This window comes from Protomyctophum parallelum (assembly GCF_964188405.1).
Source record: "Protomyctophum parallelum genome assembly, chromosome: 23".
Lineage (NCBI taxonomy): Eukaryota > Metazoa > Chordata > Actinopteri > Myctophiformes > Myctophidae > Protomyctophum > Protomyctophum parallelum.
In genome coordinates this window covers 20214405-20239555 of record NC_139715.1, presented here as the reverse complement: position 1 = coordinate 20239555, position 25151 = coordinate 20214405, and the positions used below count along the sequence as shown (strand labels likewise).

General features: G+C 46.2%; 1 protein-coding gene across 2 annotated transcripts; it reads right to left on the bottom strand.

Annotated features, from left to right (window-relative positions):
- Positions 1 to 8278: 8278 nt before the first annotated feature.
- On the bottom strand, positions 8279 to 24167 carry LOC310854404 (insulin receptor substrate 2-like). 2 transcript variants are annotated; one of them, XM_083759032.1, is made up of 3 exons: positions 21217 to 24167; positions 20469 to 21007; positions 8279 to 12118 (listed from the first exon to the last, which is right to left on the bottom strand). In XM_083759032.1, exons 1-3 carry the CDS (start codon positions 23961 to 23963, stop codon positions 12114 to 12116), a joined length of 3291 nt encoding a protein of 1096 aa, XP_083615158.1. In that variant the 5' UTR covers positions 23964 to 24167; the 3' UTR covers positions 8279 to 12113. The 2 variants fall into 2 exon arrangements, with proteins under 2 accessions (XP_083615158.1, XP_083615159.1); XM_083759033.1 differs by having other exon boundaries at positions 20469 to 21004.
- Between the last annotated feature and the right edge of the window lie 984 nt (positions 24168 to 25151).

Sequence of the window (25151 nt, the reverse complement as noted above, 5' to 3'; positions counted from 1 at the left end):
ACCACATTTTAGTTGAACAAAATAATCTTATACAGTACAGTAAATATGTACATATACAGTATGATATAATACTTAATACACAGTATAATTCTACGTGTATATTTGCATATATATTTGTATCCGTTTACCGACCGCAATATCCTGTTTTATTTTGATCATGATAATTGTATTTCAAATCTATGAGCACTGCTCCATCCATGCCTTCTAGCGTTATCGTAGAAATCAGGCGTAAGCTGGCTGGTTGTTAAGTGGGTCAGTCCAGCCTTCACTTCGTGCGTGCTGGAGCTCATTGAGTAGCTGGCTGCGTAGTAGTAGACCCGTGCAGCTCCAACCCTCACAATCAGTGGCGTAATCATGCAACTATAAGTACATTTACTCAAGTAAGTAGGCTACTGTACATAAATAAATAAAAATACTTTCTTCGGTATTTCACATTTTTTAATACTTTTACTTCCGCTCCACTACATCTCAGAGGCAAATATTGTACTTTTTACTCTACGAGTGAAATTACTTGACGGGTTTAGTTTTGCAGATTTAGATTATCACAAGACAAAACACTCTGGGCCCTATATATATTTCAGCCGCTCTACAAGCTGTCAATGCGTCGCATTGCGGCATTGTGAGCTTGTAGATCTGCTATTTTCAAAAGATTCTTTATACATTTTGAACTTGTGAAATGGGCAATTCTGCACAATGAGTACAACATTTGCTACTTTCAGTATATTTTGATGGCAATTGCTTTTGTACCATTTCTTTGAATGCTGTCTGTAATTTTACATTGTAACAAGAGTATAATTTCCGTAGTATTGCTACTTTTACTTAAGTACTAAAAACATCAGGCCAATCCCGTCTGAGCCATGCAGTCAGTCGTAGCGGAGCAGAAGCACAGTTGACCTGAACGTGGTTCTATTTCTAATCTAAAATGCGTTGCAAACACGCGCATTATTGGGCCAAACCTACACCGGTGGTCGCACTGGGACTCTGCCCGGGGGCTTGCAATATTAATGGAAAATGCCTTTTAAACAGACTCCTCGTGGCCATTTGCACATCTGTTAGTGGATGATTTCTTTTTCTTTTTCCACGCGGCTTAGCAGTAGCACAAGCATTTCACACCACGCTGTACACAGCTGAGTTGTAGCCTACTTTGTGTGGTGCGTGTGACCACTTTGAATGAATCGATGTGCATGTCTCAATTTGGTAGAAGGCTTATTTTTAACAGCTGGCAGAACCTGTAAACCTGTCTTTTGTGTCATCATAAATTCACACAAAGGTCACAGGTCTCATCTGTAGCAATTATTTTGGACCTACGTACGAGGTGGTAGAGTCACGCCACTATAGTCTTGGAGGTGCATGCAAGCAACGCGGGTATCAGCATTGAGTTAGTTTGTGAGACGGAGCGTATATAAAGTGAGATCTTTTTTTTTGTCCTAGCGCAGAACTATGGCGACGTATTGTAGCGCAGGGGATTCCGACTTGAAAAATGAAGGAAGGAAGCCACGAAGCTAAATCCACACAAGAAGTAGGCTACCTTTGTTTCCTTCCCCTTTGCACATACTATGGTGAGAATGAATCAGTGGTTCACAAAGTGAGGGACCTTCAGTGTTCCTCGGTGGGGTTAAAATTCCAAATCCCTTACATGTCTGTATAACTCTTGAGGGTTAATGAAAAGGTTTGAGAACCACTCGAATAGATCATTGAACGTCTACTGATAGGGCCTAGAACTGACATGGCATGTCCTTGACCCCTGAAATAGATTAATCACACATTCCTAAGCTTAACGGCAGTGGCATGTACAGTATTTCGGTTCCACTCTCTTCTCATGACTGTCTTATGACAATAATGTATTATGTAATGGAAAAAATTAATCAGAGTTATGTCAGCAAAAATGAAATGCAACATGTGTGCGTGCGCGTTGGGGAGTTTACTCCTATCTTTGTGGAAAAACTTAAATGTCCTCACAATTGGATGGAAAGATGAGGAAAGTTTTCAAGAGGCTGTTTTTAGCGTTAGGAGGTCTACGGTTTAGTGATAGAACCCGTACGTGTCCATTTGGTTTCATTTTACAGAGTTACATTATTGTTAAACCTCTGCATTACTTAATTTAGGAAGAAGATAGCAGAATGTAGAAGAATTGTTGTTTTGATCAACGTTTGCCAACAGCCTGTCAACGATAGCAAAAATATTCTTTAGTCTTGGGGCAGAGAGGCTAAATGTCATCAAATGGTGGTCTGTGGCTTAAATGCAGAATTAATAATGGGCCTTGATATGAAAACCACTGCAATAGACAATTACACACTCCATGAAGCCTTGAATTCATGGCTTCACGGGGTGTGTAATCTATAGAAAACAAGTAATCTTTTGGGTGAACTACTGCTGTAAGGTCATAGCTTTAATAATCAATGGAAATCGGCCTCCCAAGTAAATGCCGTTGATCTGCTATATATATATCTGCTGTGACACCGGAGGGCTTGTCCGGTTGACACCAAAGCATAAACATAAAGTTGAATGTTGGAGAGGAAAAAAATGAAAGAAAAATCGTAGTGGTCTGGAATTACCCGTTGGATTCCTGAGGCTTTTGTCTTTGTAATAAAACATAACAGAAAGTTCCCCCTCAAAGCCTCCTGTTTCTCTGCGGACGGAGTGAGGGGGAAGGAACACAGTGTCCCTTATGCAAGGATTCATACTTCCTCGCGCGGCTGTGTTGCGGCTTCATGTGTCGGCAGGGGGGCTTGCTTGCATTGTTGGAAAGTAACTGTGTATTTAAGTAAGTGCATTTACTTATGTACTGTACGCTATACCTAGGTACAATGTTGAGGTATTTGCACTTTACTCGAGTATTTCCAATATCCAATTACTTTTACTTTACTACTCCATATACATCTCAGATCCAAGTTACTAGTTACATGGATTATTATTACAACGCATATATTAACCACTTCAGCCCTATGTACATTTTGACCATTTGAAAATTAACAAGCTCACAATGCGCCGCATCGTGACACATTGTGAGCTTGTAGATCTGCTATTTTCTAAAGATTTTTATACATTTGAAAACTTGAATAAAGAGTACTTTTGGTACTTTAAGTACATTTTTATACCATACATTTTATACATTGATACTTTCACACTTTTACTCAAGTACAAAATGGGAATACTTTTTCCACCACTGGGGGCTTCATGGCTCTTATGTAAGTCAAGGTTTCTGCCTGGCAGCAGAGATGAGCTGTGTGTGTGTGTGTGTGTGTGTGTGTGTGTGTGTGTGTGTGTGTGTGTGTGTGTGTGTGTGTGTGTGTGTGTGTGTGTGTGTGTGTGTGTGTGTGTGTGTGTGTGTGTGTGTGTGTGTGTGTGTGTGTGTGTGTGTGTGTGTGTGTGTGTGTGTGTGTGTGTGTGTGTGTGTGTGTGCGTGTGCGCCCCCACGATGCCAACTGTGCACATAGCTAAAATTAATAAATATGAGCGCCATACAGTACATACATCGTCCCATGACTGCTGGTGGACCAGAGTGAGCGTGTGAGGGGTATGTTTGTGTGTGTGTGTGGGCGTGCATTCGCGAACTCCCTCAGGGACTGCCGATACACCTTTTGGTTGAGCATGATAGAAGAGTCGTGTGTGTTTGTGTGTGTGTGAGTTTGCATGCATTTCAGCGTTGCCCTGTGAAAGTCATGCTACTTCTTCTACGCTTGATTGAGTGGTCCTGCGTGATGGGTTAAGTATAGGCCTGCCACAGGCCTTTCTGTAAGCCATTGTGGTGTGCATGGACACTTGTCCTAAAATCACCGTATACAACATCCACAACAGTAGAATACAGCCAGCCAGGCCCGGCGCCACGCGGGGGGCCAAAGGTGTCATTGACTTCCTAAACTGACCACATTGACCCCCTAGTCAAGACTTGTTTTCAAAGGGCGCACGCCACTTACACTATAGCACAGAATGCACAGCAGCGCACAGAGCTGACGGATGGCGAGCATACCCATAGGTATGCAAATGTACTTTGTACTTTATTATTTGTACTTTATTATTTGACAACTTTATACAAGTTACTTTGTAGATTTAAGTTATTACAAAAAACTATTAATACAACTATTTTATACATCATCTAGTCAAAAATTGTCGCTATGCAATGCTTGTGAGCTTGTAGACTGCCCTTTTTTCCGACAAATTGGAGTACTTTCACTTTGGTTTATTTCTATGCCAATACATCTGTAAAGTTTACTTGAGTAAAGTTTTGAATTCAGGCCTTTTACTTAACAGAGTAGTTTTACATTTAATTAAAAAACCTTCCACCACAAATGTTCTGTGTGGGAAAGAAGATGGAGCTCAGAGGAGCGTCAGAGAGGGTGTCTGTTGTTTAGATGGAGCTCAGAGGAGCGACAGAGAGGGTGTCTGTTGTTTAGATGGAGCTCAGAGGAGCGACAGAGAGGGTGTCTGTTGTTTAGATGGAGCTCAGAGGAGCGACAGAGAGGGTGTCTGTTTAGATGGAGCTCAGAGGAGCGACAGAGAGGGTGTCTGTTTAGATGGAGCTCAGAGGAGCGACAGAGAGGGTGTCTGTTTAGATGGAGCTCAGAGGAGCGTCAGAGAGGGTGTCTGTTGTTTACAGAGGAGCGACAGAGAGGGTGTCTGTTTAGATGGAGCTCAGAGGAGCGACAGAGAGGGTGTCTGTTTAGATGGAGCTCAGAGGAGCGACAGAGAGGGTGTCTGTTTAGATGGAGCTCAGAGGAGCGACAGAGAGGGTGTCTGTTGTTTAGATGGAGCTCAGAGGAGCGACAGAGAGGGTGTCTGTTTAGATGGAGCTCAGAGGAGCGACAGAGAGGGTGTCTGTTGTTTAGATGGAGCTCAGAGGAGCGACAGAGAGGGTGTCTGTTTAGATGGAGCTCAGAGGAGCGACAGAGAGGGTGTCTGTTGTTTAGATGGAGCTCAGAGGAGCGTCAGAGAGGGTGTCTGTTGTTTACAGAGGAGCGACAGAGAGGGTGTCTGTTGTTTAGATGGAGCTCAGAGGAGCGACAGAGAGGGTGTCTGTTGTTTAGATGGAGCTCAGAGGAGCGACAGAGAGGGTGTCTGTTGTTTACAAAGAAGATGGAGCTCAGAGGAGCGACAGAGAGGGTGTCTGTTGTTTAGATGGAGCTCAGAGGAGCGACAGAGAGGGTGTCTGTTGTTTACAAAGAAGATGGAGCTCAGAGGAGCGACAGAGAGGGTGTCTGTTGTTTACAAAGAAGATGGAGCTCAGAGGAGCGTCAGAGAGGGTGTCTGTTGTTTACAGTGGAGCGACATAGAGGGTATCTGTTGTTTACAAAGAAGATGGAGCTCAGAGGAGCGTCAGAGAGGGTGTCTGTTGTTTAGATGAGCTCAGAGGAGCGTCAGAGAGGGTGTCTGTTGTTTAGATGAGCTCAGAGGAGCGTCAGAGAGGGTGTCTGTTGTTTAGATGAGCTCAGAGGAGCGACAGAGAGGGTGTCTGTTGTTTAGATGAGCTCAGAGGAGCGACAGAGAGGGTGTCTGTTGTTTAGATGAGCTCAGAGGAGCGTCAGAGAGGGTGTCTGTTGTTTAGATGAGCTCAGAGGAGCGTCAGAGAGGGTGTCTGTTGTTTACAGTGGTGAAAAGTAACTATTTTGGCACTGCACTGCGGCGACATGGGCATAATTAAGGGCTACTCTTGCATGCGGGCCCTTTGTCTAAGACAAATTTCTTCCTCGGGAGACAAATAATAATAAAGAACCTTGAACCTTGAACTAAGTACATTTATTTCCAATTTTCAGTACTTTTACATCTACTCCACTATACATCTCAGAGGCAAATACTACTAATAGTACTTTTCCTCCACTACATTTATTTGAAAACTTTAGTTACTTTAGTTACTTAGATTATTATTACAAACCATCCAGTAACCACTTCAGGGCTATATACATTTCGGCCTTTTGAAAATAGCAGATCTACATGCGCATCCATCTGCTATTTTCACAAGATTTTTTTATACATTATACATTTATACAGTGAGACATTCTGTATAATGAGTACTTTTGTACTCATTATCAAGTATAGGTACTCATTATCAAGTATAGGCCTACATTTTGAATTCCCGACTTTTCACTTGTAACGGAGTATTTTCTATTTATTGCAGCATTGATACTTTTACTTAAAGTAAATAATTTGAGTCGTTTTTCCACCACTGATACTTGTTGAACCTCGCTGAACCTCCTGACCGGCTGACCGCCTGTGGCAGCCGAAACCACACTGACTGACTGACTGGCAGACTGACTGACTGACTGACTGACTGACTGACTGACTGACTGTCTGGCCACCGCGTGGCTTGGCAGGAAAATCATTGGCTCGCTGTGAGCTTCCTGTCGCAGAGAGGGGAGGGGAGGGTAGGGGGAGGTAGCAAAGAGTACTCACATTTCTTATGTAGAATTACTCCATTACAAGTAAAAGTTCAGAATTCTAAATTTACTTGACTAAAAGTACAAATGTATTGGTATCAAATTGTACTAAAAGTACCAAAAGTAAGTACTCATTGTGCAGATGTCCCATTTCAAGTTTTCGAATGTTTAAACATCTTTTGAAAACAGCCGATCTACAATGGCAATGCATTGTGAGCTTGTAGATCGGCTATTTTCAAATGGCCGAAATGTATATAGTGCTGAAGTGGGTAATCTATGTTTTGTAATAATAATCCAAATCTACAAAGTAACTAGAGACAAAAGTTTTCAAATAATTGTAATGGAGTTAAAGTACAATATCTGAAATAGGAGTGGAGTAGAAATTGGAAATACTAAATGTACTTAGTTACTTTAGACACCGCTGGTATGAAGAGAAAGCGTGGCATATCCTGTCCTCCCCCTCGTAGCGTGCCCTCAGGGGAATGAACGGTGTACAGGACATCCTTCTCTTTCATCTAGGATGTAATCAGGAAGTTATTTGTCACAGTGCCAACGTGGGCTATAATCCCTCACGGGAGGGGAGGATGAGTGATGGGGGGTGCATCCCTCCATTCCGACATGCTGCCATTCCGACATCCCCCCATTCGAGGGTTTAATATGGATGACGGGAAGAGCATGATGGGATATGGAGTTCTTCTGATGTGGCCATGAAATGTGGAAGTTGAACTGAAACTGGAACTGAAACGCCAGTCACTCAATGTTAATTGTATTTGTAGGATAACAATCATAACAGTAACACAATTTGAAATTTGCACCCCATGGCCAGAAAAAATAATGTAGTCTGTGTGTTTTACGGGAGGCATACTATCATCCGACAGAGCATTGCTCCGAAGGAGCAATGCTCCGAGGTCCGCTGCGGGTCGGGAGAGGGTTGCGGTTAGGTTTACCGGGGGAGGTTAGGGTTAGGGTGAGGGTTGTCGTTCGGACCAATGCTCCGTCGGATGAAAGTACTGCACTCGTGTTTTACTAGGGTTTGACTTGATTGCTGGATTACTACAATGACCATAATGCTTTGGTGGACTCACCCCACCTTGTGGAGAGCTGTCTTAAGGTGCTGCCACACTATCAAAAGAGCATGTTCTCGGCTGCGCACAGCTTCAAAACCGGGTTTTTAGACAGCTGGTGGATGGAAAAGAAGCTCCACTTCCGCGGACGACTTGCGCGACGGCCAGATTCCCGGAAGCGCTCTCCTCCGCGTCAATCGTCCGCGGAGGTGGAGCTTAATTCCCATCCACCAGCTGTCTAAAAATCAGCTGCGCACACGCTGTACAGCTTCTTCTGTCCGCGGCGCAAAACCGTTTTGCGCTTAGGTGTGGAAAGGGCTTTACTGAGACAACATGTAGTCCAAGAAGGAAGTGAGACCAGTGTCCGCCGTGTCCGGACTCCGTGTCATCACAGACACTTTGAAATACTAAAATATCTAAAAACACACATTGCCCACATTTAAAAAAAAAAAACAGGAAAGTGTTTCTTCTCTCCCAAACATGATTAAAATAAGAGCTGGTTGCAAAAGGGGTGAAGTGGCCTTTTAACCTTACTTGATTGATCGGAGTGCCAGTGCCTCAGGGCTAGTAGTTTTCTGTTTTGGGTCTTCATTAAATCATTACTGAAAATAGCCAACCTACAAACTTAGCCTACAACGCGTTGATCGGCTATTTTCAAAAAACATTTCCTCCAGACTATTCTGGGGTTTAAATTGTTAACATATTGCTTGCTATTAATGTTACTTACACATTTTTAAACTCCCCTTCTATGAGTATGATGTTTATATAAGTCTGCCCAATTATGATTTATGGTCATTGGCAAATACTATTTATACATGACAAAAACTGTTCAGACAAAATTACTCTTCTTTAAATAAATTCTTTTATTTTGCAGGTTGCTATCCATAATCAATACAGACAATAGCAATACTTTACTTTAAATCATCATCATCTCTGGTGAGCATCACAATAGAACAGTATATTGAACTATGTACAATGGAAGACGAAGACACATTCAAACCCAGTTCCCAGACCACATCGTCTGGTAAATAAACCTGTATACAGAACAACGTGGGGCCTCGAGTGTGTCGAGACCCCCCAGTTTCCAGCAACAAAGCAGAAGTTGGCAGAAAGTACAAATGTACAAAGAGCAAAGAAGTATACCTTTCTTCACGAACGACGACGACAACCAAAAAAACAAACAAAGAAAATATACAAAGAAAGTCATCAATGCAATGTTACATTTGGTTCCACAGTTGTAAACTAGCTTCATGTTACTATTGCATATGCCATCATCAGGTGACGCGTCAGCAAGGCAAAGAGATTTCTATAATAAAATAGACTGAAAGTATGTTTTCTGTACAGTCACCTCAACTGTGAAGGACAATAAGCATACAATATACTATTAACCCCACCCCACCGCAAAACCCACCCGTTTAAAAAAATCTGTAGCCAAAGTCTATAGACAGGAATAACATCAAATCTAGATAATTTTCTATGCATCTTCAATAAACGTATTTGTTTTTTGTTTGATTTTCAGTTAAACTCTTTGTATGTACACATATATACATTCAGGAATTTGAGGACAAATAGATAGCCTTAATGTGTGGTACAGTGAGGTTTATTATTACTGTCCAAAGACCACTTCCCACACACGTGAAGCTGCAGTTGTAAGTTAGCGTACGCACTCAGTACAGTACATTCACACAGTGTTTTACAATCTGTGTTAAGCAGGTTGTGTTGAGCCACTCGCCTGAGCTGTGAGTTAGGGTGGGTTGGGGACAGGGACGGCAGGGGGGATATCAGAGGACCTCCGGATTTTCGAAACATTTTCACTGGCCATTCAACTGCTTTTACCGCAGTGGTTCTCAACAGTTTGTTTTTAAATTTAAAACAGAATCCCATAACTCAAAGAGTGTGCGAATGGATCCCCAAATCCGTACGGATCCGTTCGGTTCCATTCCGTGTACACTCTCAAGAGCTACAGACCTGTAAAGGGTCCATTTGGGTACTCACCCCCTCGAGGGTCCAGCCTGGACGGGAGGGTCTGAGTTACATTTAAATTTACATTTTGTCATATGACCATGCTGCTTTTCGGTGAGCGACAAGGTCATTTGGCTAAAGCAGTGGTTTTCAACCCTTAATATCAATTCATTGCGTCAGCATTTATTCGGCTTTTGAGCCACGGACCACCATTTGATGAGATTTAGCCTTTTGGACCCAAAACTGAGAATATTTTGTCGTTGGGATTAGATTTTGTCCACAATTCCATGCTGTAATGATGTTGGCACCATAGGAGAGACAACAGGGAAACGTTGATCAAAATAACAATTCGTCTACATTCTCTAATTGTGTAGACTTAAATTAACTAATGCAACTCTTGGGAGCATCAAATGTCATTTTACACTCTCAAGAGTTAAACATCTATAAAGGTTACCAACTTTCCATTATTTAGCTGGGGACCACCTGGAACCCCCTCAGGGACCACTGGTTGAAAACCACTGGACTAAAGTTTGGTTTAAGCTCTGTGCCGTTTCACAGCATCTCTGTGGTCCAAGCAGCCCCGCCCCCCCCCACCTACCCCTTTCTTTTTTTTGTCTACCATCACTACCAACACCGACAGCCCCCGTTCCATTTCAGCAGAACCGAGTGAGTAGTGTAGACTCCACTGGAGTGGAACGAGGCCCGTCGTCAGTGAACCTCCTCGCCCTCAACACCAACGGCGCTAACCTTTTTATCGGCATATTCAAGAAAACCGCCGTACCGACCGATGATAACAACACAGCAAAATGTGGCCAGCATTGAGAGTAAAGCCCCGGTTCATACATCGGTCACATATGTTGGTCTGTCCGCGTTGCAGAATGAAAATAACTTATTTTAGCTGAAAACCTGTGTCAGTGATGTACGAGTTAAGGCTTTTATGATTTACACAGCTGCTGGGTTGCAGGTAGGAGTGTCTGAGGTTTCTTTAGGCTTGACTGAGGAATTGTGGGAGATGCAGACAGTGCGTTCAGATGCCTTGGTGTTGTGGGTGGGTAGGTGGGGGATTCTGGGCTAAAGGTAATAAACGCATGCGTTACTCTTTAAACCACGTATGCCCTAATATTCAACAACTTTGAAACTTTGTGAACATCTGTGAAGATTTTCGGTTATAAATGACAAGCCCAAAAATAGGGATGTCGGCTGTGTAAAGTGGTTAAAGACATTTAGGAAATATTTCTTTCCAGTCCAGCATGACTTGTACCGAACTAACTAAACCACCCAAAACAAAACCTTGATTAGAATAAATAAGAAATTTATATTTAAGAAAATACTTTTTAATATCAATATAATATAAATCAGCTCTCAGGCAACCCCCACTGTACAGTCCCCAAAACAATATCAATATATATTTTCTGGTAAACTAGCTTCTGTTTTTTCTTTTTAAATAGATTTCCCATGAAAGAATAACAATATACTGATTATGATAGATGTGGTAGAGGTCCAAAAAACAGACGTAATACAATAATCTTTTTCTCATATTTGATAGAAAACATAAGGACATTATTAGACATTAAGGCATCGGGTTGGTCTATATAATATAATATCCAAACATTCATGTTCCAAAAATAAATAAAATATCTATTCTACCTGTCGTTGGTGTGTGATCAGTGTACCTCTCGGCAGTGGTGGAAAGTAACTAAGTACTTTCACTTAAGTACAATTGAGGTATTTGTACTTTACTTGAGTATTTACAATTCAATACTTTTACTTCACTACATCTGAGATCCAAATATTGTACTCCACTACATTTATTTGACAGATTTAGTTACTAGTTACTTTGTAATTGGATTATTACTTTTACTTGTAACGGAGTATTCCTACATTGCAGTATTGATACTTTTTACTTAAGCAAAAGATTTTAGTAATTTTTCCACCATTGGGCTTGACTGAGAACGAGGTCGGACGTACAGTAACGTTACGTCGCCTCACGGTGTCAGAACGCCCGCGTGTTGCGAGCGCACACTCTAGCGCATGCGTGCGTAGTACCCCTCCGTTCTTGAGTGAATAAATAGTGTGTGCGGGTACCGTTGTTTTTAGTTAGATTGCTTTGTACCGAGCGAGCGACACAAGTGTGCGTCGCTGTATTCTTGAAAATGTGGGTCACAGGTTATATGACCACTTAATGCACAGGGAACTGCCAGATGTACACACATATGCATACACACACGTACAGTATGACTTGCACAGAATGGTAGACCTGCTTGTTTATATTTATCAAGACTGTGCCCCTTTTTCCACCAAAAGAACTTTGGTTCTACAACTGGTTCCGTTCTAGATTCTTGGAACCTTGGTCCTTTCACGGAACCGGTGTCCATTGTTTTGGTTCCAGTTCCAAACCACCAACTTGTAGGAGACACTCTGAACTGGTTCAATGTTAGGCGAGAAAAAAAGATCTGAACCGGTTCAGCCCTGGTGGAAAAGGGGCCTAAGTGTGTGTGGGTGTGTGTGGGGTTGCGCGTGTGTGTTTATTCTGTTATGGGTTTCAGACAGTCCACAGGGCTGAGATGTCCTCTCCACTGAGCTGGAGTTTGGAGAGGCGGAGATGGGTGGTGGGGTGGGGGATGTCGAGCAGCAGTCTTCTCTGCCTTGCACCATGTCACACACACACGACACGGAGGGCCGGAGAGAGCCTGGGACCTCCCCCTCGGTCGGACCATCAGTCTGGAAGAGACAAGAGACCACAGAGAGGATAAGCAGGCGCATTCATTGAGATTGTTAATGTGATTGTGAGGAATCGGCATCACACATCAGTATCGTTGCTGTTTCTATGTCAGTGGTTCTCAAATTTCTTCATGTCAAGGAGCCATACAATTATATATATTTGGCCACCGACAACCAGCTCAAAATATTTTGTTCCCCCCCCCCCCCCCCCCCCCAGAAGCAAAGAATTGAGTTAAAAATGTTCGCTGGGAAATAATATATAATCAAAGATTTGCACGATTTTTCAAAAATGGCAGATCTACAAGCTAATTTATGCAGTAAAAAAACCAACCAGCACATCAGGAGCAATTAAGGGTTCAGTGTCTTGCTCAAGGAACGCCCTACTTGGTCATACTACAGTCACACAAAAGTAACACAGTGAAAATGGTTTGTCTGTGGGCTTAAAAAAGAATTAATCAATGAAAAAAGTGTGACTAAATGATGATCTAGTCCTCAAGGCTTGGATGTTGGTGGAATTCAAAATGATGAATGATGACAGATTTATTAAGCAGGTTTTGTATTGTAAAAGTCCCCAATGTCTTTTCACAAACGGTTTGTTTGTTTGTTCGTTAAGTAAATAATACATAGGAATGAACCTCGCTGACAGTTCAGACATCAGACGTATTAACCCATTGAGACCTGAGACCAGATTCTACAAATGTCTTCAAAAACACGAAGTTTTTTGAAAAACGTATGTTTCTATATCTCATGTCAAGGACCCCAAAAATAATATGTATTTGGCTACCGACCCCCTTCTGAAAATGTTGTTTCAGATAAAAACATTTGCTGTGAAAGAATATATATTCAAAGATTTGCACACGTTTTAACGATTTAGTGAAGCTATGAGCTTGTAGGTCTAAAAAGTATAAAATAATAGATAATGTGGTTAAACGCTAAAGTGACACAGATGCCTTCCAAGCCTCAAGTGCTTTGAATGACTAAAAGCCTTATTGTGCAGGCCACATTCGTTCCATGCCTCCCGAATGAGATTAGTCCGTTTATTAGTGGCACAATAACAACTCCTCCACACTGGACAAACAACCACTTTCAACCTGCTGGGATCTGTCCTTTTGATGTGTGTTGTTATCGGCAAAACATTTCAAGTCTTCCAAAAGATCCATAGATTTGTAGATGGGATATATATACAGTATATATATATTTTCTTTTTTACTTTTTGTTTAAGATTACATGCCCAAATTAGGGATTGAATATTAATCCACCATCATATTAACCCATTTTGGACTGAGGTCGATAAAAAGAAAGGCTTCTAAATCCAAAAAAAAAATCTGAAAAACCGATGCGATGTTTCTATGTCAGTGGTGCTCAACCTTTTTCATGTCAAGGATCCCCAGAATTATCTCTATTGGGCCACGGACCCCCATCTCAAAATATGTAGTTCCAGGGATCCCCCAGAAGCAAATATTTTAGTTCAAAATGTTTGCTCTGAAATATATATTCTATGATTTGCGACACATTTGAATGATTTTTAAAAAATAGCAGATCTACAAGCTCGTAGCGCGCCACCGAGTGGAGCTTGTAGATCTGCTATTTTTCAATAGCTAAATTATAACATATTTAAAAAAACAAAAGGGGTTCCCGCCCAAAATGGGCTTTTTATTAAACAGAAAATGCATTTTTATCCAATCAGGATAGAGAACTCGGTCAGGATACTTAAACAAGTGGAATTGTAAGTGATGACACAAAGAAATGAGCAGAACAAATTGGAACTGGAACACTATAAAAATAAGACGATGAATGGCTACTTTCTCCTGATTAGCTGAAAATCTTGTCACCTACTGTACCTGAAAGTGTATTTTCTGTTTATTAAAGAGCTGGAGAGACTCTTTTTTTATATTGGATGAGTTTGATTAACTGTTGCAGCCCTACTCTCCATCTATCTGTCTCTCACATGCATGTCCACTGTCTCTCCTCCCAAACACACCCAGCAGGAGCTGCTGCATCCTCTGAGAATGCCCACACACAAACATATGCAAACACACACACATGCACGTTGTGTACATGTTGACCACCGCTGCCGTTCCAGCGGTGCGACTGGCGGCCTCTCTCTCTCTCTCTCTCTCTCTGTCACTATAATCCCCCGAGACTAATCCCATTGCCGTAACATTCTGCCAGTGTGTGTGTGTGTGTGTGTGTGTGTGTGTGTGTGTGATAGACACAGGAGGATTCACATTCAGACCTATGCAGCCTAAAGCGAGCACCAGGGGTGATTCCATACCCCCCAGCAGCAGAAATGTCCTAATCTGGATGGGCGGTAGTGGGGGAGGTGTGTGCGTGCGTGCGTGTGTGAGAGAGAGAGAGAGAGGGAGAGAGGGTCTTCCAAGGATGCATTGCAGGGACAGTGGAGGCTGGGTTGGGGGTGTGTGTGTAATGCAGAGTTGCAAGTGTCGCCATGACCGCGTGCCGCGCTAAGCACTGCGGCAGAGATGGCAAGCACACACCATGAGCAGTTGTACTGTAATCACACACACAGAGAGAGAGAGAGAGAGAGAGAGAGAGAGATAAAAAGAGGGGTGGTGTGAGATAGCAATATGCTGGAAAAGGCAACGTGGAACCCCCAGTCCTCAAATCGACACACGTGACGCGTTTTCCCGACACGTGGAAGGCATTACATTGTTTCCGCAGTCGGACGCGCATGCGACACTGCTCTGAGGAGTGATTTCCTCTGAACTATAGGCAAAGGAAGAGGGGGTGGATGTGAGGGAGAGGGGTACAGAGGGGGAGGGGGGGGGGGGGCATACAGGGGTCTTCAGAGGGGACCCCCAGTCCTTCATGCATGCCAGTGTCGCCCGCTGAAAGTAGCAGATCTACAAGTTCACGGAGTGAGCGCGTAGACCGGCACACAACTAAGTATAACTCGGGCTATGCTCTTCTCCAGTGGTGTAAAGTAACTAAGTACATTTACTTAAGTACTGTACTTAAGTACAATTGAGTTATTTGTACTTTACTTGAGTATTTCCAATTGTGGATTAGAGTACCCCACTACATCTTAGCTCCAAATGTTGTACTTTTACTCCACTACATTTATTTGAAAACTTTAGAGAACTAGTAACTTGAGTTATTAGTTCCTTTGTAGATTTGTATTATTATTATAAAGCAACCACTTCAGCATAGACATTTCAGCCATCTGAAAATAGCAGATCTACAAGCTCACAATGCGTTGCGAGCTTGTAGATCTGCTATTTTCAAAAGATTTGTATACGTTTTAAAACTAGTGAAACGGGACATTCTGTACCGGTATATACGTACATTTTGATTGATCCAAATACTTTTGTACTTTTACTCAAGTACATTTTGAATTCCTTTTACTTGTAACTGAGTATTTCTACATTGCAGTATGGATACTTTCACTTAAGTAAAAAAAAGTTGTGAGTACTTTTCCCACTCTCAGAACGGAACAGAACATTGGGTCAGCCGGTGCAGAGACAGATATTTCCGGATCTTTTTTATGTGTCTGAGAGAGAGAGAGAGAGAGAGAGAGAGATTTAAAACCACACACACACACTTTGAGGCTGGGGGGGGGCGGTGTCTGTGCGCTACGAGTAGTGGCAGGAGAGTGGCCGTTGGTCCTGTCAGTCAAGTGGCTCTCAGTAAAGCGAGTGGGCCAATAGACAGCCAGGCAACCAGCCCAGCCCAGTGCTGTTAACCCCCCACACACACACACACACACACACACACACACACACACACACACACACACACACACACACACACACACACACACACACACACACACACACACACACACACACACACACACAGTGGGCTGTAATCTCATCTGGAGCCGTGTGGTTGGTGGACTAAATGTGGGGAATGCTTGTCCACGCAGTTATCTAGCCATCACTCCTGTCTGGAACATCCCGGCCCACTTTAGCCTGCGTGTCAACACACACACACACACACTCGTTTCAGATTTCCTTGGCAAAGGTGTGCGTGTGTCATGGTATATTTCTTGTCTGTTTGTATTGTGCCGTATGTATTAATGTGTGATAGAACTGGTTATGCAAAATATGTCCGCTTTGCTAAGGTTTCTCTGTCCCTGTCCTGATTGATGAGCACGTGAGCCTATATACAATATACTCTATGTACCCTGTGTGTGTGTGTGTGTGTGTGTGTGTGTGTGTGTGTGTGTGTGGAAAAACACACAAGCAGGAAGAGTGGGGCGGGGGGTGAGAAAGAGGAGAGGATGAGTGGAAGGAGAGTGCAGGGAGGTCGAGAGCGAGCGAGGGCTCTCTGCGAGCCAGACACGTCTCTGATTCCCTCTCATCTGTGTCAACAAACGCCGCGCTGCGACAGGTGCGCGCATTGAGCATGCTCACACGCTCGACAAACTAGTTAGAGATGCATGGCCTTGCAACTGGATCCCCCTAACCCCTCTCTTTCTCCTTCTCTCTCCCTGACCGATATTTAGTTTTTGCCTTTATTTGACTTTTCCTCAGTATATCTGGCAATAATAATCCACATACAAGCATCTAGAATCTAGATGCAATATGACGCGTTGCAACTCAGCTATTTTCACTAGTGTTTGGTTAAATGTTCTCCAAAGTTTACCAAATCAATTTCAACACGATTTTGCCCCCTTTGTTTTTTGCAAATCATCAGTAATAATTGGTGGTCTACACGCACACACACACACACACGTGCCCTGTGGGTGCAGCAGATGGTAGCTTGTCATTTAGCGGCGAGAGAGAGGAGGTGAGAGGAGGTACAGTGCTGCGTCCGCCGGGACTGCCGCTTGACCGCTCGAGGAGTGGTTGTTGCGCACACACACACACACACACACACACACACACACGCACACGCACACTTCCCCATCTGTCACCAGCCCTCAGGAGGAACCTCTGGGTGTCGGAGAGCCTCTCCTATAGGCCTCCTTGAGGACCTCCCCCTCCTCCCCTTCCTCCCCCCACCCCCCCAACCAAACAAGCTGTCACACTGTCCTTTTCTTACGTTTCCATTTCAAACACGTCACATGGCCTGGCTGGTGGATGGAACAACAGGTAAACAAACACCTGAAGCCGATAACTTCCGTTAAAACCCATTAAGATGTGAGGACCAGATTATACAACAGCTTTCTTTCTTAAAGTCCTAGGATTCTATGTCGGTGGTGCTCAAACCTTTTCATGTCATGGACCCCTGAAAAATTAGAGGCATTGATTGATTTGACCGCCGACCTCCAACTCAAAATATTTTGTTCCAACAGCGAGCCCCCGAAAGCAAAGATTTGAGTTATAACGTTTGCTGAGCTACAGCAAAGCTAAGCTAAGGTGACACAGATGCGTTTACAGGTCTTGATGGGGTTAAGGCATCATCAGCTCAAGACGAAACAAACAAAAAACACCTGTGTGTGCAAGAAGATATCGACCGGGTCGAGCTCCTATAACCGGCGCTACGTTTTGTTGAGTCGAAGACGAAGAAACCGCGGCGCTGCCCTCCCGAGGCGAGCTGTCACGCGGTCAAGAAGCAGGGGGGCGGGGGTGGGGGGACGCAGAGAGAGAGAGATGCTAAATTCCTCGCAGGTCGGTCGGTCGACGGGTTTGCTGGTATACTTTGATCCCAGCGTCCATGCATCTTCCCTCCGAGTGTGCCCCGCAGTGTGGGGTCCTCCTGATAAACATTGTATCAGGGGCCAGGAGGGCCTCAACCAACCCCGCTCTCTATTGGGACAGAATGTTCAGTAAACAAGCAATCAGCCTCGCTCGCTATAGCCCGGCCCGGGCAACCCACCACCAGCTCCCAGAATTCACCTTGGCTAAAGAGGGGGCCTCATGCACCAACGGTTTGTTTGTTGCTTTAAAAAGCACCAAGGGCTCTAGTACAGACAGAGCCTGCCCTGCTCTAAGCCCCGCCCCTTCGCTCTCTTCTGCTTTCTCCTGTGAGCTTATGAGACTACGAGCCATCTCTCTGTTCCTCTCTGCTTGTCTTACTTCTGCTAAGTGAACAGCCTAATGAGGCAGAAAGGCAGTGAGGCACATGAGGTTCTAGCTATTAAGTGCAAATTTGCTCGCTCTCCGACAAACAGCCACTGTTGGAAAAACAAAAATCTGCTTCTCTCTCTCCCGATGACTGCTACGTGTTTGTGTGTGTGTGTGTGTGTGTGTGTGTGTGTGTGTGTGTACGTGTACATGCCAGAGTCCACATGTGCTTGAATATTTTTTTTTATTTCCATTACTTCTTTGTTCTTTCTCTCTACATCTCTATTAAAGAAGCTTTGTTGCCGCAATTACATCATTCTTACATGTCCATGTGCAAAATGTATAACCAACTAGTACTTGTTTGCAATTTACATATGGATGTCCATAATGTCCGTTCATAAATCATAACATTTTGAAGGCAGTAGACTACATCTCTCTTTCATACTGCAATGGAAATAAGCCGTTGGCTTTCTCGCATTTGTCCTTTTGATGGTGGTGTAGAGTTAATTAATTGTAATTTTCTGTACATGTAAACATTGACAATAAACGTATCAATCAATCAATACCCCCCAGGTGTCACGCAACCCCCCCCCCCCCCACTCACACACAGACTATTCGTTCTGTCCTAAAGCCGAGACAAAAGCAGCGTTACAGGCACCTTTTTCTTTTCTTTTTTAGAAACAACGCACTGTCAGGAATGTGCACTGTGACATTGAGTTACCTGCTGGCGGCGAAACAACAGACAACCCCCCCCCCCCTCCCCAGCCCATGGGGTTGCTGCCAGCCGTGCTCACAAGGACAAACGCACATGGGTCAGGAGGGCTATCACATGTCACCGCGGCGCGGCCCCCCCCCCCCCACTCGGCTCACAAAGACACGTGGGGGTAATCGTGACCGATAAACAGCGTGGGGACAGAGAGGGTCACGCCCTAACTTTAAGTGTCAACAAACGCTCCCCTCTCAGCGGCCCTGCGTTCACGCCACGGTGTCAACCGAACTAACCCCAGTACGCCCAGCACCCCCCCCCCCCCTCCCCCCCAAAACCCAACAACAGCCCCCCTGGTGTGGGGTATTCTGGGACAAAATATTGATCAGGCGAGTGAGTGGGAGAGCAAAAGGGTTTGAGGGGGGTGGGCAGGGTCACAGTGACGCGCGGCACATCCTGATGCCTAGTACCCGACCATGCGATAAGGGCCGGAAATGCCTGGGGTGCACTGTGACATTACTGTTGTCGACAGGCACGGGGAACCCACATGACTTTCATGACAACCATCATTCCATTGCCATTCGCTATGGTGTTATCATGTGTGTGCATCATCGCGGTGGCCGCTGCAGCTTCGGAAAAATACATACCTAAAAAGCTAGACTAATTCTGAAACATAAAATGCCCCTAATCCCGGCGGAATGCATGGTAATAGGCAAGGGCTTTCGTTTTAAAGCGCTTCGTTCTAGTCAAAACAAGACCTCCCGCTCGCTTAATAAAAGCAATTCTCTTGTGTAATTTAATAATGGAAAAAAGAAATCCCTCATTTATTCTGGTCATGTTCATGAACCATCTATAATAAGCATTTGTCAATTACACTGCTTACTTTACCATAACTTATACTCTATTTCTTTATTTAAAGAAAAAATCTACATAATAAATTAGAGTAGACCATGCATACTGTAGATAGGTTTCCCACACAAAAACAACAACTACGCAACATTATCCTGCGTCGTCACAGTGGCTGCTGCCTACGCACAAGGCTTGTTTACTTCAGTGCTTCTCTCTGGCCCAACATGCGTCAGCCTGGTCACGTTTCACTGGAGCTCAGCCACCGTCCCGCTCTCTTCCAAATAAACAACTTCAAAATTCAAAAAAGTGTCACTTGATTCGGGCTCAGAGCTCGCATTCACTTAAAATCGAGGGGCGGCAAACAATTTATTTATTCATTTATTCACACCGCGGCTCCCCTCAAGCACACAGGCACTCCATTTAGACTGCGTGCACGCCACAGCCACACTTCTTTATCCTGTTCATACAGTAAAACCAGCCTTTTTCTGTTTCCCTCGGAACGTTTTTCACGGCACGTTATAGCAGCAAATTAGGTCACATAGCAGCACTTTAGATATGCTGCCAGAAGACATATACTAGTCCATTCATCACAGTTATCATCACATTATACTGTATTAAGTTTTCCAAATTGAGAGGAAAATATATTTTCATACCACACGTTGCACAGAAACGGGCGTGCACAATGTCATTGATGATGCACACTCACTGACAGCCACGTCAGCCACTTCTCACTGGCTTTGGTGTGTGTGCATCCATCCATCCATCCATCCATCCAAGCAAGCCATGGTCACAGCCATCCATGCGACATGAGCGTGGCACTCACCTTTGGCAGTAGTCGCAGCCTCCTTGAATCCCAAACAGACATAGGGCGCCGTGTGTAATCCGTGGATTCCTCGTTTGCAGCTGCTGGCAGGCTTGAAGCCATGGACCAGGCGGTCGTCACACTTGTCCATGACATCCCTGTCGACGTCCAGCAGGTTGAGAGCGATGTAGTTCAGCCCGTGCTGGTAGCCGGCCGATGTACGCCGACTCATGGGGCTGCCACACTCCTCATCCGAGCCCTCGCTGCTCCGTGACGAGATGTTCTCCACCGAGCTGTGCCGCTTGGCCGTGGCATCACCACCGCGGGCAAACGAGGGGAAGACGGGCGTGACGGTGGCCGTGGACGAGAAGGTCTCGGAGCTGTGGCGCCGCCGGCCCTGCGGGTGGGCCCGGATGACCTTGGTGACTGAGCGGTCAGGGTCCACCACCGCGGAGGACGACGAGGAGGAGGCCCCGAGCAGGAACACCCCGATAGTACCTCCACTCACGACGCCCTGGTCCTCCAAAGACAGCCTCTTCTCCCTCATGGCCTCATGGCTGCTGCATTGGAGGAGAAAGTCACATGTTTTTACAAGACATCATAGTGATCTTACTAGTTACTATATCACAATGAACAAATTAATGAAAACACTGGCTGCGATTTTCATTTTGTGTTTGCTATGTGCATTTTTAGGCATGATGCTGCTACTAGCTGACTGTACGAAAAGCTACTTTCATTGCGTAATACTCATACTACAAAAAACACCTACCATGCTGTGATCTGAGGCGAGCTGGCCATTCCAAAGGTCATTTCGGTGTAGTCGCTTTTCACCAAGTCCTCGGGGCAGCCCTGGGAGCTACCGTTGTCGTCCAGGTGGTACTCCTCCGAGCACGGGCACATGGAGAGATCCGGCAATGTGTCGTCCGAGCATTCGGCAGGGGTGTCGGCCTCCTTGGTCGAGCGTGAGCCCAGCTCCAGGTTCATGTAGTCTGACAGGAGGGACCTCCTCCCGCCTCCGCCGCTGGAGCCCATCGACGAAGGCTGGCTCTCGCCGGAAACTGTGGAGGTGGGCGGCGAACATTTGCCGCCGCTGCTGAAGTCTATGTTGATATATTCACCAGGGCTCCTGGGCTCGCCGGGCAGGGGATGTTCGGTCATGCTGGGAAGCATGCGGAGGGTGTCCAAGGACAGCCTATTGGGTCTGTTCAGCCTCCCTTTGTAGGCGAGGCCACCCTGGCTGTGTCTAACTGGGGAGGGTGCCGAGCTTTGGGCCGCACCGCTGGGCTGCATCACCGAGTAGTAGTCGGACTCTCCCCCTCTGGGCCTCTGGCTCTGAGGGCTCATGAGAACATACTGGTTGTCGCTCTCTTCGTTCTTCGGGGCCTGCTGCAGCTTGGCTGGCCGTGGCAGGCTGCCGCCCACCTGTGCTGGCCTGAAGGATGTAGGCTCACTGGCCAGCGGGCCGAGATAGTAGTCCGGTGGGGTCTGGAGGGGGGGCGGGTTGCCCGGCGACATGGTGATGTACTCCCCATTACCCAGGCGGCTGTCCGGGCTCTCCATGGACGACTTGGAGCCACACCACATCCTCATGTAGCCGTTGTCCTCCAGAGAGCCACCACCGCTGCCTGGAGAGCTGGTCTTGCAGCCCCCGCTGACTCCCCCCGGCGACTGGGCGTGGCCCCGGGGGTTCACGATCTGCTTGGGGGCCGAGACGCACATGGGGCTCATGGGGACGTAGTTGTCGACCTTGGCGGACTGCGCCACGCCCGGCGTCATCGGCATGTAGCCGCCGTCTCCTCCCAGGTTACTGCCGGAGCTCCTGGCCGAGGAGCCGATCTCGATGTCCCCGTAGTCCTCCGGGTAGCACACCTTAGGGGAGGCGGAGTTGAGGCGGCTGTTCGCCGCCCTCATTAGCGTGTACTCGTCCAGGGAGGCAGAGGAGAGCGGCGCGGCCACGCGCTGTTGCCGCGGCGTGGTGAGCGAGTAGGTGCGCTTCCTGTAGGCTTTGTCCGCGCCACTGCCACCATGCCTGGCGCCGTCCATCATCATGTAGCCACATGGGTCGCTGCAGGTGTCGCCGCGAGACGGAGGCGTGCTGGAGAGGGAGTCGGGGGTGTCGCTCCGGGTCAGAGGGAGGAATCTGGCGTCGCCGCTGGGGCTCGAACCGTACTCGTCGCACAGCATGAAGCCCGTGTCGCTGAGGGAGCCGGAGATGGAGGCGCTGCAGCTGAAGGGCCGCCCCGCTCCCCGGGCCTTGTCCGGGGTGTAGATGTTGGTGGCGCCCCCTTTGGGAGACAGACTGATGGGGCTGAAGGCGGTCGGAGGGGAGTTATTATTCGACATGGTCATGGACCTGCTGTGCTGCAGGTTGGAGGAGGTCTCCAGCATTCGGCAGGTACGCCCGCTGCTAAGTGTCTGGGACCGGATGAGGTGGGTTCCAGAGCCCGGGCTGCTGCTCACAGATATGGACATGGATACCGGCCGTGCCGTGGTGGGGCACCCATCTCCCTCGCTGGCCGTTCGGACCCGACAGGACGTGAACTTCCGCCCAGGGGACGTGGCCGCCATGCTGTCCGTCCTGGACTTTCTGACCAGCCCTGTTTGACTCGGGGGAAGGTTGTTCAGATTGCGTCTCGTGGGCACCGAAATGGGGTTGGTGCTCGCTGACTGGCTTTTGCTCCGCGGCCGGAATTCCGAGAGCTCTTTCATGGCCTTCATGGCCTCCAGGATGGTCTCGTGGATGTTCTGCGCCACCACGGAGTCCTCCGCCTGCATCCAGAACTCGCCGGGGCCCGTCACCGCCGAGCGGCCCACCTCTATGAAGAAGAAGCTGTCGGAGTGGCCGCATCTCCGAATGTTCATGAGCTGTAGGCTGACCGCGGCCACCTCGGAGTTGAGCTTCACGAAGCTGATCGTCCGGCTGGACAGACACAGCCTGTACACGCCGGTAAGGTTCTTGACCTGACCCAGTCCTTTGGATTTCAAGTTGACCTGCCACACCTCCTTATAGGCGGCCGCCGCGGGCGTCATCATAACGCCGTAGCTTGAACTCGAGCTCGACGACGACTCCTCGAAGCCCACCAGCGAGGAGGTGGACGCCGGCGGGGTCTCATACGCTTTCCCCTCCGCGATCAGGTCGCCGAGCACGGCGAACCAGCTCTCCTGCTCCTGCTCGCTGTCGGCGGCCACGGCGAAGTACTCGTCCTTGGTGTAGAGGGCGATCAGGTGCTTGTGCTTGGCGTCGGCGCGCTTGTTGACGCACAGGCACTGGTCCAGGGCAATGACCCGCTTCGCCGCCGACTTGTTCCTCCATTTCTTCTCGCTCTCGTAGTACTCGAGGCGCGCCGCGGAGCAGCCGCCGCTGTGCGCCTCCCGGAGCACGAAGAAGCGCCGGTGGCCGTGCTTCTGCTTCCTGAGGTATCCGCACTTCTTCACGTCGTTGTTGTTGTTGTTTAAACTACTACTACTGGATAATAACAGGTGTCCTCCTCCTCCCGTCGCTGGAGGACTCGCCATTATCCTCGCGATTTATTATAAACTTCTACAAGTAAAAGTAAGTTCTATTTCAATCCGCGATTTTCTTTTTTCTTTCTTTTTTCTAAGGGAAAAAAAACAAACAAACTTTAAATTAAATTAAAAACAGACCCGTTTCATTGGAATCCATTGCAGGAGGAGCGCCGAGCATCGTAATAACATGTCCGCTGTCCGCAGTGGTTAAAGCAGCAATAATACTGACTGACTGACTGAGTGAGTGAGTGGGGGGGCTGGAATGGAAGAGAGAAAAACAACATGTGACGTACCTTTCGTTGGCAGAAGGCGGGCAGTGTTGCCATATTGTGTGAGAGAAACAAGCAACCAGGTCCACGAAAACAAGCCCAAAAGAAGCCTGATTAGTATACTATATATAGGCTGAAAATAGCAGGTCTGAGGTCATGATCTACAAGGTCACAATGCAGATCTGCTATTTTCAAAACAATCATGGGGGGGGGGTGACAAAATGTGGAATATTCTTTGAAACATTTTAACAACACAAATCTTGTATGGGGGTTCACTTCCTAGAAGAACAATATATATATATATATATATATATATATATATATATATATATATATATATATATATATATATATAATTATTTTTAGATGTAGGGTCCTTAGTTCGACATTTAAATACATTAATTTGGAGGTCCTTGTCCTTGAACATTAGGAAACAAGCCCAAATAAGCTTAAGTCGCTTAGAATAAGCGGACATGGCAACATAAGAAGGCGGCGCAGGTCTGCCTGGAACTGGGCCGTGCCTGTCATTCACGCGCCTTTCGCGTCGCTCATTGGCCGAGAGAGGGAGCAAGATAAACGGGTAGGTAGGTTAGGGACCTGCGGAGCCGCCCCCTACCCCCCCCCCCCCCCTCCATTCTGTAATGGCACATTGTGAAACCAAACCACTTGTATAATGAGGAGTGTATGTTTTCAATGGGGCAAAAAATAACCCCGGGCGTTCTTCTTTGAATAGATCAGTGAAAATGACCCGTGGAAAAATATTTATCTAGGCGTTTTGTGAGCTGCATTCAGGCCAGGAACATAATCAATATCCACGAGAAAAACAACAACAATGAACAATTAAGTGCAAATTGTTCAATAGTCTCAGTCTCTCTTTCCAAAACAGAGCGTTATGTACAAGGCCAGTTATGATTAGGCTACAATGCAC